Source organism: Capronia coronata (assembly GCF_000585585.1).
Source record: "Capronia coronata CBS 617.96 chromosome Unknown acBCG-supercont1.4, whole genome shotgun sequence".
Lineage (NCBI taxonomy): Eukaryota > Fungi > Ascomycota > Eurotiomycetes > Chaetothyriales > Herpotrichiellaceae > Capronia > Capronia coronata.
The window spans coordinates 411,532-426,739 of record NW_006912896.1 but is presented as its reverse complement, the minus strand read 5'-3'; the positions used below and the strand labels follow the sequence as shown (position 1 = coordinate 426,739).

The following is a 15,208-nucleotide window of genomic DNA, read 5'->3' as shown; positions in this document are numbered from 1 at the left end:
TTTGATATTGGACAGTGCGAGGCTGGGGCTTGTGTCGGTCGTACTGTCCTGCATGTGACTTATCAAGGCAGGTCGCTAGCAAATACGCCTCAGCCTCGTTGTCGCAGCCAGGCCGTAGAGCTCCGAATATGCCATAGAACCTGTGTTTTCACCTCTTCTCATGGCTGCGGAACGAAGCGAACACTGATGGCAGTGCTCGACTCGCGATGCAAAATATCACTGCATCACGACAGCAATAGATTCTCCTGAGTTGAGAGAAAAGGTCGAATCCTCCTGTCCAGCATCTGTTTCAGTTCCAGAGCATTGACCATCTCTTGAAAAATGGCAATTCCGCCTGGTTGCCCAGTGCAAGGATGGTATTCGTAGAGGAATTGAGCTGAAGCGTCAATGTCATGCCAAAGTTGAAGGCCCTTAGGCTCACATCTTTCGCCATACGACGATCGTGGGGACGTCCCCCTTAGTACTAGACAAAGATCGGCCAAGAGAGCTAGGGGAGTGGGACGATAATAATCATATGTAAATAACTGTGTAATAAACATCAACGTCGGGGCTCCAGGACTCAGCTGTTGACGTACCTAGCTTGTGGTCCCTGCGCTCTGCCATCTTCAGTTTCGTTTTCCTTATTCGAACTGCAGTGAGGCTTTGACCAATTCTTCTTCTGACCTTTGTCACGTTTGTCCAGGAAGATCTGCATTGCTTGCGGAGAGGTTCATCTGCGTCACGCAAATGCCCAGAAGCATGGGCCGGACTTCGAAGACTCGAGGTAAACAACAATGTCGATCACGACGAGGGTGCGACGACCAGCAGTAAGTGACAGCCAGGAGGAGGAGATTGGATGAGGGGGTTGCAGAGACAGACAGCAAGAGGCTGGGAGACAACGATAATAATGGCGAGAGGAGCGGAAGGGAAGATGAAGCTTGAAAGCGGCGAGCTGGCGATGGCAGCACTCGTCGCCGACAGCTTCACAGAGATGTTCGCCGGAAGCGCAGTCCAAGGGTGCAGCCTTGAGTCGCTCCTGCCTTCTCACCCTGCTCTTGTGCAGTTGCCTTCTGCTGAACTTGAAGACAGGCTCCCACACAAGACTGCTGCTCTTTCTACCGTGAACAACGCCTCCATTCTTCATATTCATGTTCCATGCTACTCCGGCTTGCTGCATCGTCTACAAATCCCATAATCTGCTGTCGGACTGATTCGTGGCCGTGCAGGGTGCTGATCAAGGACTACACTGGTAAAGATGTTACCTTCCCTTCTCTCGTTTCTCTCTACGTTGTTACCGTTTTTCTGGCGTGTCTGCGCTGCTGAACTTGGACCCCGTCAATCATGTAGCCCAGGTTACAATCTCTGCTCACCGCCAGGAGCATCTGTTCGGGACGTTCCTGTCATCGGCCCAGGCCTTGCAAACCTCTACCTCAACCTACTTCAAACAGTGAACTCCAGCCCGCCGCGAGCTGACGGAGACGCAAGCATTCCTGGTGTGCATTACCAGCGTCGCGAGTCACCTGCCACGGTTTGCTGCAAGTGGCGATTGAAGATGCTCCCCACCCATCTCTGACTGAAAACAGGTGCACAGAACACCCAGTGCCTTCTTGTGCTTAGCTACAACATTCCAATGTGTTGGGTATTCCTCCCGCATAATCTGGCTGGCTGGATATCTGCTGACAAAATTGGATCAGGATCGCTTCACCACGAATTACTACTTTGCCGATGGCTCCTACGGTTCGATCACCTGCGGGAACTATACAACTGTTGCTGGGGACCACGTGAACCTGGTCACCGGTGATTACGAGCTGGCCAACGGACAAAGGGGCAACATCTACCAGGAAAACTCAAGTGATGAGCCGAATACTTCAGCGTTGCCCATGCCCACACCTTTCACCAGCAGTGGCGTTGGCTCAGCCATACCTGCAAGCGAAGTGGGCGGCCAGGCGACGTACTCATCGTTGCCCACGCCATTACTACCTCCTTTCACGACTACTTCTGCCACTGTAGGCAACGGCAACAACAGTACTACCGGCGGAATCATGCCAAATACAACTGGGGGCACTTTCGCCGGAAGCGGCACTGGAGCTAGCTCTGCCTCTGCAACAGGAGGTCCAGAGATTACACCGCCAGTCACCAGCAATGGGGGAGGGCACATCCTTCATGGAGAACGCCACCGGAGCTTGATCGGCCTGGCAGTGCTAGCAGCAGGAATACACCACATCGCATACAGATAGTCTGGATACGGTGCTGATGGGTCATGGTAGCACTCCTACCCTGACCCTTGGGGGCCGAGGCGGTACACCGAATGTGGTAATGGCAATGGAGGGCAGCGTCGGGCTCTGAAAGAATCTTGATAGAGGGGATCTCTTGCTGGCAGACCATGTTGCACCGAGCTACAACAACGATGGCAAAAATCCGCGTGGAGGGTATGGATGCTGGCTGCACTAACGGAACTCTATGATATCCCAGCGGCAACAGTAGTAGCGAGTATCGCATCGCAGCCTTATTTAGAGCATCAGAATTAGATAAGTATACTACCGTAATTGACGTTTCTGTTTGAAATGATGACAGGGCATTGATCCTAGGCAAACTCTCCAAGGTGCCTCACTTACCGAGCATCTATTTGACTGTACCCAGTACATGTACCTAATTTATACTTGCATTGTAGCGTTCGAGTTTTCCGAGCTTCCATCGTCAGACGCAGATAGTCACTCCTGGGACTACTCTCCCACAACGATATCCCAAGGCCACTCAATCCTGAAACCCCATCAACTCGATCCCGTGGCGGAACCCGGGACCTCTCATGTTTTTGATGTTCGAACACCAGGCCAGTTCGCGGTCACGACGAAACCGTCGAAAGTACAGTTTCGTGACCCACTGCGCATAGGCTGTCAGTTGAGGGCCGATGATTCCATTTTCGAGCTGGTAGCAGTATTCGATGGACTGGCAGATATAACGCGCCAGCTTGTCGGCTTGTTCTACAATGGAGGATATAGATGTGGGGGAGCTTTCTGAATATGAAAACAGGAGAGGTCCAGATTCAGATTCGGATTCGGATTCAGGCCCCCGTGCCCTTGCCACTTTGGAATCGGACGTCGATGGCAGGGTGGTAGGAGTAGTCGTAGTAGCGGTAGCAGAGGTCCCGAAAAAGTGCTCGTGGAGATCAATCATACTGCCCAAGACCTGTAGCACGATAGCCCACCAGAGAATCATGTGGCAGGCAGTTTCCAGAGATTCGAACTGGAGGGCGAAAGGAAACAGCTTGGGACCCCCATCATCTGTCGGATTGTCCACGCTGGATGGGACGGCCCAGTATAATAGCGAAGTGCCTTTTTCCACTTTGTATCTTTCCTGACGCTCATAAAGCTTCTCGAGGACGGCAAGAGAAGGCTTGAGAAGATCCTCTCTGGCATGTCCGTTCACGGGCATCGTTGTATTGCAACTGCTGGTCAGCTGGTCCATTTCTTCCAGCAGGACAGGCACTTCCCAAGCAACATCAATCAGTGCATGCAGTGAATCGTACTGTTCCTTGCTCAGGGTAGACGCGAGCTGGTGACATTGAGGGAATGTGGTAGAGGGAGCACGACGCCTCGAAAGAGCTTCAAGTAGCTTTTTGTTATTGGTCAGCTTGGAGGATATTATGGGACTTGTACAGCAAACGTACCAGGACGATTCGAATTCGTGTGCAGAAGCTCTGCCAGACTGTGGTCGATGAGGCGTCCGTGCAACTCCGGATACGCAAGATTTCCCGTATGCCCTGGGCATGGGCGCGCCATGAGAGATCTGTAGGGTAAACGAACAACTAGATTCCGTCAGGGATTTTCCGTGTACCGACGACAGAAACTGCGGATGAAAGAGATATAGTCCATACTTCACAGGTAGAAAGCACAGAGATGGCAGCTAGGATTTCGTCACTCTGTCCGGAGCCAGCATCTTCAATCTCCACCCGCAGCTTTTGCAGAGCATCGTTGTAGACCTGTAATGACTCGTCGACGCAGGGGCTGCCCGGATTGCTGACGGCGACTTGGATCACACAGAACGTGAGTAGACAGTAGTCGAGGGCTTGGCTTTCCCCCTGAAGCTCGCAAACAATGGGGAGCCAGGAGAAGAGAGAGGACTTTTTGATATTGGCTGGAGTCGGTTGAGGCAGGTAAAGCCTCTTCAAGAGTTCCAAGGCTTGCAGCCGATATCGTGTTCGCGGACCGACTAGCAGGTGTGTTTTGAGCCCTTCCAGATGCGCAGCGAAGCCCTTGGGTTGATCTTCAAGGCAATTATAGTAGTCAACGCTGCGCTTCAGCACCGACAACGCCGTGGTCGAGGGATTCCCAGGAGTTCGATTGACAAAGACCGTGTCGCGATGATAACCCTTGCAGGCAATGCCAGCTTTCTCACACCTCATACAGGTTGGTTTTCGGTAATCGCACTAGCATGGCCACAAGTCAGTGTGCCTGCAAGTCGGTCGCATGATGGATCTCCATGACACGGTGTAGATCGCTTTCGTCTCACCTTGACCTTGCGTCTCTTACAGTCGTGACATCCCTTCGACCTCCCGACTACGCCAACCTAAAGGTAGAGAACAGCAAGGGTCAGCAGCTATTCGTGACAAAGGTTGAACAATTCTGTTGCCAGCTCCCGACAGCGTGCACCAATACCGAAGTAGTCGGCCCGCATATCGTCGTATTAATCGTTGAGCCGAAGCACTGCATCACTTGGTGAGACTGGGAGTCGACCTACCATGACGTCTGGACTTGTGAGGGCGAGGTCCGAAAACCAAATGCTGACATCCTGGCCAGAGGTATGCGCAAGGCTGTCCTTCAAGTTGGACGAGACGGTGCCGTTCGGTTTGCGGTTCGGAGTTAACAAAACAACTCGCGGGACCCCTAGACGTTGACCATGATGTCCACTTTGTCTATATACTGATTGGTGGAGCTCCCTTCCGCTAGACCACATTCGGCACCATTTTGCGACGAAACGAACAGGGGAGTTCGATTGCCTTATTGATTGTGGCCCACACGAGCCATCAACCACTTTGTACAGAGCATTTCAACCCGACCGAGCTTTCAATTTCAAAGAATTCTTTATAATCTTCATGCTCGTACAAAGATTCAGCTCTTTTGGGGACCATTCGGCGAGCAAGTGACAGGGGTACATACCTAATCGTCACTACATCTCCGTAAGTTTACACGTTGATCCACCAAGTCCAAGTCGCGGCCAGAGTCCTTCATTATTTTCCGTCAACTATGTATATAAAGTGTTGGTTCCTCTCATCTTGAGAGAAAGAGGGAATTCTACCAGCTGGATTTTACTGCACTCGTCTCCTCTTCCTCCCCAAAGACTTCATTCCATCCTCTGGGACGCTGTTTGTTTTGATAGCTTTATATCTACGATGGACAATTCGACTGAACGATCACCCCCCCTTGATTCCCACCTCCCTACAGCCGACCTGTCAGAGACCTCAGAGAAGGATGCTGCAAATGGCTTCCAGCCGGGGAGTGACCCAGAAGCACCACCATCAAACCAAGTGGGATCCGATCAGATTGACACAATGATGGAAAAGAAAGGCACCAAACCTGATCCCGCAGATTTCCCTGACGGGGGCTTTGAAGCTTGGCTGGTCGTGGCGGGAGGATTCTTTGCGACGTTCTGCAGCTTTGGATGGATTAACTGTGAGTTTCTGACCTAGATCTAGAGCTTCATCTGTTATATCGGCTAATCACCACCAACAAAGGTATCGGTGTCTTCCAAAATTATTATTCACAACATCAGTTGAAAGAGTACTCCTCCAGTACCATTGCTTGGATCCCGTCGACCGAGTCGTTCATGTTGTTTTTCCCGGTACGTTGCTTTGAGGCGCATCTGTCCAGAACAGTTCTTACTAGGATATGATGGGATGCTGACTCTCTCTTCGTTCTTGCTAGGGTTATATCGCCGGAAGAATGACGGACGAACTTGGACCACGGATTCCACTCTTACTGGGCTCCTTCCTCCACGTCTTTGGGCTGATGATGACTTCGATTTCGAAGGAATATTACCAGTTCTTCCTCGCACAAGCGGTCTGCAGTGGACTGGGGTGCAGCTTTCTCTTCTACCCAAGTAAGTCGAGTCTCTCCATCCTAGCCTCTCTGCTTCGGAGGATATCTAGCTGATATCGGTTGCGGTCAGTCATTGCGGCCTGCGGCAGCTGGTTTCGCGTACATCGTGCACTGGCCTTCGGCATCATGGTTTCTGGGTCGAGCATCGGTGGCGTCGTGCTTCCCATCATGGTCCAACGCCTGATTCCTCAAATCGGCTTCGGGTGGGCGATGCGAGCCGTGGCGTTCATGTTCCTGGGTTTGCTGGTCATAGTCAATCTCACGGTCAAATCTCGCCTGCCGCCGGCCCATCGACCTTTTGATTTCATGGCGATGGTGAAGCCGTTCAGCGAAACGCCGTTTCTCCTGCTCGCGCTCGCCGGCTTCTTCACCTATGTCGGCGGATTCCTCCCTTTCAACTTTCTCATTGTCCAAGGAGAGGATTCGGGCATGTCGGCAGATCTGGCCAGCTACTTGATTCCAATCATGAACGCGGCGTCGTGAGTTGCTCTCCTACAACTGGGTTCGGTGTGCCTCGACTGACACGCAGAACAGGACCTTTGGCCGTATTCTGCCGGCTCATGCCGGCGATCTCTTCGGTGTCTTTAACGTCATGATTGTCTTCTCGGCATTTGGGGGCATCATGACTCTCGCCCTCTGGTTGCCGGCGGCTGCTAATGCTCCCATCATCGTCTATGCCATCATGTATGGATTCGCCTCGGGCTGCACCTTGTCAATCATTCCAGCCATGGTAGCCAGGCTCGGGCACATCAGCCAGCTGGGCGCTCGAAGTGGTGCCTTGTATGCCCTCGCGTCGATCGGTGTCCTGGTTGGAAGCCCCATTGGAGGAGCGATCCAGAACACTCAGCATGGCGCATACTCGGGCCTCATCATTTTTGCGGGTGTTGCATTATTGATTGGGACTTTTTTCACTGTTCTCTCAAGAACCGCCCAGGTTGGTTTCAATATCAAGGCCAAGGTCTAGACGCAATATGTAGAATAGAGTCGCACTGTTCCGAGATCCCCATCTGGATCTTGTACCAAATTTTCCAATCGGAGAGTGGACTGATGGTTGCAGCGCAAGAGGGTACGTGTATTCCATATTCACCCACTCAAGGGCTCTTCTCGAGCCTGCGGGGAAGGCGACGGGAATTAAAGACCCTGAGATGTTGGCGGCGAGGACGTTAATTGGCAGTCAAGGGCCGTGAGCAGACGGATATATCGAAGCATCAAAGCTTAAGCTCCTCCAAAGCTGCCCGCGCTGGTTGATGGACTGGTGATGATTGGTGGTAGAGGCGTGTCCCGGATGTGTCTCGCGGTGGAGTGCCGCAGCTCGATCCACGACTCGGACTACTACTATCTCGGTTGCTGGTCCAGACTGCGGCTTACACAGGACTTTTACTCTGGTAGAAATCTAGGTACCTCCTACTACTACCACCACACACCACACACCACCGGACATCGCAACTTATCGACGCTTGATCATCAGGAGACAACATGCTAACATTGCGCTCCGTCCCTTCACTCGTCTCCTTAGTCCCATCCGCTCAAGCTGCACTCCTCGTCGCCCGGTAGAACGGACTTCTCGCGCAGTTGTGAGTGCCGGCGCTTCCCTCCGTCGTCTCCCTCGCCCTCTCCGCAGGCATCTGCACGTGGGCATCCCGACCGTAAACAACAAGCCATTCCCACACGCGCCATGAGGTGACCGCACACGGGTGCTCGCAAAAGAGAAGATGGAAGATATCCTGGGGGATGACCTCCCGCTTCCACCCGCCAGACTCTTCGAACGCCTTGCACAAATTCCGCACTACACCTGGGATCGCTCGGTAAGATTGAAGCAAGAATGTATGGGAAGGCAGTGGCTGATCAAGACTCAGTTTGCGCCCTTTCACTCAACCTATGATCACTGGTGAGCCCCTCAATATTCATATCCGCGGTCACGGAAATCCCTAATCAGCCCGTGGTGGCATTGAGCAGGCATGTCTACGGCATACTACACAACCCCGAAGTTGTCGAACCTCGAACCTCCGCAAGCACTTTGAACAGTATCTCCGGGCACTCCGGTTCGACCAGAAGTTCTCCGAAACTCGATGCTCACCGTCCCACCCTAAGGCATCACCACTGGAGTAGCATCAGTGTTACTTCGACAGACAGCGAGAATCTGTCGTCAAGAGATGATCCCGAGCCAGTATGGGTGCCCGTTCTGGCCCGCATCAGCACACATGTGCTGCGCCTGGAGAGGGAATTCCAATACAATCAGACACTCATGAAAGAATTGGATCCCGAAGGCGACCACACGCTCCGGCCCCTGGAAATGGTCAAACTCGCGACGACGCCGGGCGATACGCATCCTATGCTTGTGTGTATCTATGAGGCGCCTGGCAAGAATTATCTACGAGAAGTCCTGGATTTCGGACCTGCCTTCTACGGCTTACAAGTCAATCGAATGGGCACCGAAGGGACGCCCGGCGAGCAGGTCCCTCTTCAGGCGTTCCTGGACTTTGCGATCGGTGCATCAGAGGCGCTGGAGCTACTGCATCACGGCGCTAATTGTGTCCATGGAGAGATTCGCTCCGACACCTTCCACTGGAACCGCGAAGCCAATTCTGTGAAACTGCTGAATCACGGAAATGGCCCGCGTGCTTTCGAAAATCTACTATCCAGTGAGGGTTGGGCCACAGTCAGCCGGGAAATCGGAGTGAAGAACAAACTGCAGTTCATCGCCCCCGAGCAGACTGGACGGCTGCCGGCAGATCCCGACAGTCGGACCGACATCTACAGTCTAGGCATCCTCTTCTGGACTCTGCTTACAGGTCAGCCAGCGTTCGATGCCGAGACACCCATCGATATTGTCCAACGGGTGTTGGCACATCGCTTACCCCTGGTCACTGCCATTCGTATGGACATCCCTGATGCCATTTCCAAGATCATCGCCAAGATGACACAGAAGCAAATGGATGAGCGGTATCACTCCATCAGCGGACTCAAGTATGATTTAACGCAGATCCAGAAATACTTGGGCGAGGGTGAGCAGGAGAAGATCAAAAACTACAAGGTTGGGCAGAGAGATGTCTCGTCGTTCTTCATTTTGCCCACGAAACAATTCGGCCGGGAAGCAGAGATAGACAAAATCACCAAGGTTATCGAGAGGGCCCACAAGCGCCAGACTTCCGCCACGAACCGACACTCGGCCTCGCAATACAACGTGGCGAACGCGGCCTCGAACTCTTCCATATCTGAAGGCCGTGCAGAGGGGCTGGAGGGTGTTGAGGGGTCCGATTCATCAAGTTCCTTTGGTTTGAGAGAATCCCGGAGCAACTCCACCACCATCGGGCTGGAGGGTCATGTCCTGAACCCAATCTATGGAAGCACGACCGGTCACTACGGTAAGCGTGGCCGCGGCGCCCCGGACCCAAGAGGCACACCGTTGGACGTAGTTTCGGATCGGGCCAGCAATCTCTCTGGCGCTCTTCAACCAACCTCCAACTCACTACCTGGAATGATGACCAGGCGTAGAGACAGCCACAAGTACAAGCCCCGGACCAAGACCGATGTCATTACCATCCTGGGTCCTATTGGAGTAGGAAAGACCGCGCTCATCAAGGCTGTTCAACCCGTCATCCGGCGCCACGGGTACTTCGCTCTTGGAAGATTCGACAAGGCTCGCCCATCTCCATTCGAGCCGCTGATCAAGGTCATGGCTAGTCTTTTCAGACAGATATTTTCGGAAAAGGACGTCAATACGCCGTATCATGAGCATCTGCGGGCCCATGTAACTCCTTTTTGGCCCGTTCTGCATTCCATCTTGGACTTGCCGGCGACGCTACTTGATGTGGCGGTCCTTTCGAAAAAGCTATTGGCCAAGAATGATGCCACAACACCGAGCGTCAATACCGAAGTCCCTACCGTTGACAGCGGCCCTAAGGCGAACTATGGCCCCATGCACAATGCCTGGGATGCAAACGACTTTTTACGAGGCCCAGCAAACTCCAAGTCCATCCGGCTGATTAATACTTACATGGATGTCTTGCGCACGATTAGCAAGGGCAAGTTGATATGTCTCTGCTTGGATGATTTACAAGCTGCAGACGATGAGTCAATCGACCTGGTGATGCACATCATCAAAGCCAAGGTCCCGGTCGTGTTACTCCTCTCCTGTCGGGTAGATGATGGCAAGATTCCGGAGAGCGCCGCCAGGATTCTCGATCTCGACTCAGGAAACAAGATCGAACTGGAAAATCTTCGAGAAAACGATGTTTTCCAATATGTCGCTGCCACCATGTCTCAGCCAGTAGAGACGGTAATCCCCCTGGCTGCCGTCGTACATGCAAAGTCCGAAGGCAACCCTTTTCTGGTCAAAGACATACTCCAGACGTGCTACCAGCGGAACTGCTTGTGGTACGATTGGAAAGAGTCGGGTTGGCAATTCGATCTAGACAAGATTTTCAACGAGTTCAACGCGGAAGATAACATGGATATTGGCTATATGGCAAGGCGCCTTGAAGACCTATCACCCGCGGCTCGCTCGGTCCTTGCGTGGGCTTCGTTGATTGGAACATCATTCTCCTTCAGATTGATTCAGTCCATCATGACCGGAGGCTACTTCTATAGTAGCGGTCCAGACCAGACAGACGATGTGACCTGCCCTAAGCGCGCCAAATTGTTCAACCTCTCCGAGACTGACTGCGTCAACGGACTTCAGCAGTTGGTCAACGCATACATCATTACGCCAGGAACCAATGACGATGAGTTCCGATTCACACATGCGCGGTATTTGAAAGCGGCAAACGATATGCGTGAGTGCCAAAATGTCACAAAGATGCATTTCATCATCGCCGAGGCCATGATGCCGTCTTTGAGTCAATGCCGGTACAATTTGTATGCGTTGGCGCGCCATATCTGTCTGGCTGCAGACATTGTCAAAGACCGGGTACCAACCCGCATGCGGTACCGAGACGTACTCTGGCGTGGGGCGCAGAAGGCGATCGAAACTGGCGCAAAGCAGACTGCACTTTGGTACTACAAAACAGGGGTCAAGCTGTTACAGGATGACAAGTGGAACACAGATAATCCGGATGTCTTTTACGATGAGACGCTTCAACTCCTCGTTAACACCGCCGAGAGCATGTACGTTCAAGGGGAGAAAGAGGAGGCGCTCCAACTTGTCGAGGAGACTTTTGCACATGCGCGTTGTTCGGCCGACAAAACGAGGTCGTTCATCCTCAAAGGGCGGATTTTGGCCAGTCAAGGTAAATTCCTTGAGGCGTTCGCATCGCAGCGCGAGTGTCTCGAAGAATTAGGACTGCCGATGCCCACCACAACCTGGGACGATTGCGACATCGAGTTCAAGAAGCTGGAGTATCGACTACGGGAGCTCGACAAAGATCAACTGCTGGCTACTCCTCTGAGCGAGGACAAGACCGTGATTGCATTGGGCACAGTTCTCAGCGAAGCCCTGGGCGCTCTGTACTGGTCTGATGCCTTGCTGTGGTACCAGCTAGTGATTTCTTACGTCAAGGCCGTGCTGGATCGCGGCAACTTCGTTCAAGCTGGTCTAGGTTTCGCAATGCTTGGTGCGGCTGCAATAGGTCGCTTCAAGGATGTCGAGCTGGGAGTGGCCTATGGAGACATTGCGCACGATTTCTACACCATCTGTGAAGATTCTTGGACCCGTGGCAGAGGTTGGACGCTATTTACGCTTTTTATCGGCCACTTTCAGACACCGGTGCGGAACCTTCTTCCGATTTTGGACAATGCGCTGGAGTACTCGTTGGCATCTGGCGATAGATTCGTGAGCCTGCTCAACGTAGGCGTGATGGCAGTTTCCAGATTCTGGGCGGGTCAGGATCTGTCAGAAGTTGAGGCATTCTGCAACTACGGGCCTGAAGAATTCGAGAATTGGGAGAGAGACCGCAGAGGTGGAACTCTGCTCATTGCCACGAGACAGGTTTCCCGCGCACTACAGGGAAAGACGTTCGCCTCAGACGCTAAGACGCTTCTCAACGACAAAGATCATGACACCGAAACTTGGATGGCGGAATGCGCCAAATTCTCGGCCAACGAGCAACGATCACGTGATATATATCGTTCGTTGTCCCTTGTTGCCTACCACTTGATGGGCTATCACGAGGTCGTGGTCCAAATGGGAAGAGCATTGGTCAATACGACCCTTGACGATCTTTGGTCCAACAGACCCGCCTGTGCGGCTCGATTTTACCTTGGTTTGTCCCTTTTAGCTGTTGCAAAAGAGAAGCCTGAAGCAGAACGCGCAGCCTATATCGAAGAGGCGAAGGAGCTCAAGCGATTCGTCGATCTCTGGGGCTCAGTCAATGATGTGAACTACTTTGCCTGGTCGCACATTCTCGAGGCCGCCATTGCCGACGTCTCCCATGTTCATTTCAGCGTCACTTCGAACCTCGAACTGGCAATTGATCACTGTCAAGTGCACGGCTTTGCTCTTGAAGAAGCGCTAGCCATCGAAATGCAGGCGGAATTCCTGCTTGCGAGAGGGGGAAAGAGGGCAGGTAAAGTCATGCTTCAAGAAGCCATCGCAGCTTGGAATAGAATCAGCGCAAGCGGCAAAGCTAAACAGCTCTCTGATAAGCACGAATGGGTGATCAAGACAGCCACAACATCTAGGACGATGGACACGGCTACACAGACACAAGACTTGCATTCCCTTGCGGTAACTGAGGAGGCTCAAGTCCAGAACAGACGGGACTACACAAGTGCTTGGGTTGAGCCCAAAGCAAGCGGAACGGTTCAAAGTCCACAAGACGTACCCGGTCTCGGGCTGGACATACTTGATCTAACCTCGATTCTCGAATTTTCCCGGGTCATCAGCTCCGAGCTGCAGATCAACAATCTCCTGTCCAAGATGATATCGGTCATCCTTGAATCGGTAGGCGGTCAGGCTGAGTTCTGCGCCATTGTGATCGACTCCGAAGATCAAGGCTGGTGCGTGGCAGCAAGCGCAGATCATGAAACCGGTGTCAAGACTTACCCTGATGGGATCCCCTTTTCTGAAATCGATGATCAAGCAGCACAGCAGATTACGCATTACATTCTTCGCACCAGGGAGACCGTGTACCTGCAAAACGTACTCGAAGACGACCGTTTCTCGAACGTCGGAGACGCGTATCTGGCGCGAAACCCTTCCGGACGTTCGATCATTGCCATCCCCATCATCCAAGCCGATCACCTCATGGGAGTTATCCATCTGGAAGGTCGGCCAAATGCCTTCACGCAACGTAACATGATTGTCCTCAATCTTCTTACGAACCAGGTGGCTATTTCTTTGGGCAATGCACTTCTCTACAGGAAGGTGCGTAAAGTGAGCGCCTCGAACGCTAGCATGGTGGAATCTCAAAGACGAGCCCTCGCAGCTGCTCGAGAGGCTGAGGCCAAGGCGAAAAAGGCCGAGGCTGAGGCCATGCACAACGTAAAGTTGAAGGAGGAAGCAGCTAAAGCCAAGTCAATCTTCCTTGCCAATGTCAGTCATGAGCTTCGGACACCGTTGAACGGCGTGATCGGAATGTCTGAATTGCTCAAAGGAACACCCTTGAGCAAGGAGCAAGAGCAATATGCCGACAGCATTCGAGTCTGTGCAGACACTTTACTGACTGTCATCAACGATATTCTCGATTTCTCCAAACTCGAAGCCGGAAAGATGCAGATGTTCACAGTCCCCTTGGATCTGAAGGAGACCATCACGGAGGTGGTACGCGCGTTGGCATACACTAACCAAGAGCACGGGTTGCAAACCTTGGAAGATCTTCAAATTGAAGACGGTCTGGTCCTGGGCGACCCTGTAAGACTGCACCAAATCTTCATGAACCTGCTCAGCAATGCCTACAAGTTTACACCCAAAGGGTCGGTGACGGTCAGAGCACGTAAGAACGCCGAGACCCGAGACAGAGTTAAGATCACCTGTTCGGTTTCCGACACCGGCATCGGCATCACCGAAGAACAACTGTCCAGACTATTCCAGCCGTTTTCACAAGCAGACTCGTCCACAGCGCGCTCGTACGGTGGCAGCGGACTGGGACTGAGCATCTGTAAGGCCATGATTGAGAATGTCTTGGGCGGTAAGATCTGGATCGAGTCCACGCCCGGGGTGGGAACGACTGTTTCATTTACGCTTACTTTTAAGAAAGCTCCGAAGAATGACAGTGTCCCGGGCGACATGAAGATAGCGGCCAGGGATCCGGATCCCATGGCGAGATGGTCACAGGCAACCAGCCCCGAGACGGAGCGTAAATACGTCAGTTTCTGTGACCTGAGCAAGATCCCAAGGGAAGAGTTGCGCGTATGCATTGCGGAAGACAACCAAATCAACCGGAAGATTGCCATCTCGTTCGTCACCAAGCTCGGGCTGAAATGCGAGGCGTATGAGGATGGGAAACAGGCTTATGAAGCACTGAAAGCCAAAAGCAAAGAAGGGAAGCCGTTCCACTTGGTGTTGATGGATGTTCAGATGCCTGTTTTGGATGGTTATGAGGCAACCAAGGCAATCCGAGCGGACCCGGATCAACACGTCAGCCAGGTGCTGATCATCGCCATGACGGCTTCGGCTATCCGTGGCGATCGAGAAAAGTGTCTGGAGGCTGGCATGAACGATTACCTTGCCAAACCAGTGAGACAAACAGCTCTCAAATCCATGCTGGACGAATATCTCCAGAATACAAAACTGGCGACTGACGCCGCGACGGCGAACACACCCCCTGGTTCCAAAGTTACCCCGGGCGACAAAGTGAATGGACAACCAGAAAACAGCGGTGACAAGTCGATGCCTAGTGGCATCGCGGACAAGTTGAAGCTGAGACGATCTTTCAAAAAGGTAATGAAGAAAGTAGACGCACATGCGGCCGCGGAGAACGAGGACCCAAGCAGGGTCAATGGCTCCGAAACTGGGCAGACGACAGTGGATAAATCAGCGCCAAGGGGCACGGATCAGGAGGCTGCTGGAAAAGATCGTATGCTTGCGAGAGTACCTACTCTCGATGGACATGCGGATGAGGCCGGCAACACCGAACGAAGCACTCAAGAGAATGGCCTCGTGCCGGATCGAAGCCCACCCTCGCCGTCAAACGGACAGCCACGGGATGGCCTCTAGGGCCGGCGGGAGAGTCGGGATACTTTGGTGTTCAGGGGGA

General features: G+C 52.8%; 4 protein-coding genes across 4 annotated transcripts; 3 read left to right on the top strand and 1 right to left on the bottom strand.

The window, feature by feature from the left end:
* Positions 1–886: 886 nt before the first annotated feature.
* Positions 887–2,216, top strand: A1O1_04713 (uncharacterized protein; the record flags this gene model as incomplete). Its single annotated transcript, XM_007725602.1, has 3 exons — positions 887–1,157; positions 1,332–1,507; positions 1,674–2,216. 3 exons carry the CDS (start codon positions 887–889, stop codon positions 2,214–2,216), a joined length of 990 nt encoding a protein of 329 aa, XP_007723792.1.
* Positions 2,217–2,733: 517 nt separating this feature from the next.
* Positions 2,734–4,381, bottom strand: A1O1_04712 (uncharacterized protein; the record flags this gene model as incomplete). The annotated part of the gene is made up of 3 exons (XM_007725601.1): positions 2,734–3,591; positions 3,647–3,784; positions 3,854–4,381. The coding sequence occupies 3 exons, from the start codon at positions 4,379–4,381 to the stop codon at positions 2,734–2,736; spliced, it is 1,524 nt and encodes a 507-aa protein (XP_007723791.1).
* A 987-nt stretch (positions 4,382–5,368) lies between these two features.
* On the top strand, positions 5,369–7,038 carry A1O1_04711 (uncharacterized protein; the record flags this gene model as incomplete). Its single annotated transcript, XM_007725600.1, has 5 exons — positions 5,369–5,648; positions 5,711–5,817; positions 5,901–6,075; positions 6,145–6,553; positions 6,609–7,038. 5 exons carry the CDS (start codon positions 5,369–5,371, stop codon positions 7,036–7,038), a joined length of 1,401 nt encoding a protein of 466 aa, XP_007723790.1.
* Positions 7,039–7,786: 748 nt separating this feature from the next.
* Positions 7,787–15,168, top strand: A1O1_04710 (uncharacterized protein; the record flags this gene model as incomplete). The annotated part of the gene is made up of 3 exons (XM_007725599.1): positions 7,787–7,879; positions 7,931–7,962; positions 8,031–15,168. The coding sequence occupies 3 exons, from the start codon at positions 7,787–7,789 to the stop codon at positions 15,166–15,168; spliced, it is 7,263 nt and encodes a 2,420-aa protein (XP_007723789.1).
* Positions 15,169–15,208: the final 40 nt, after the last annotated feature.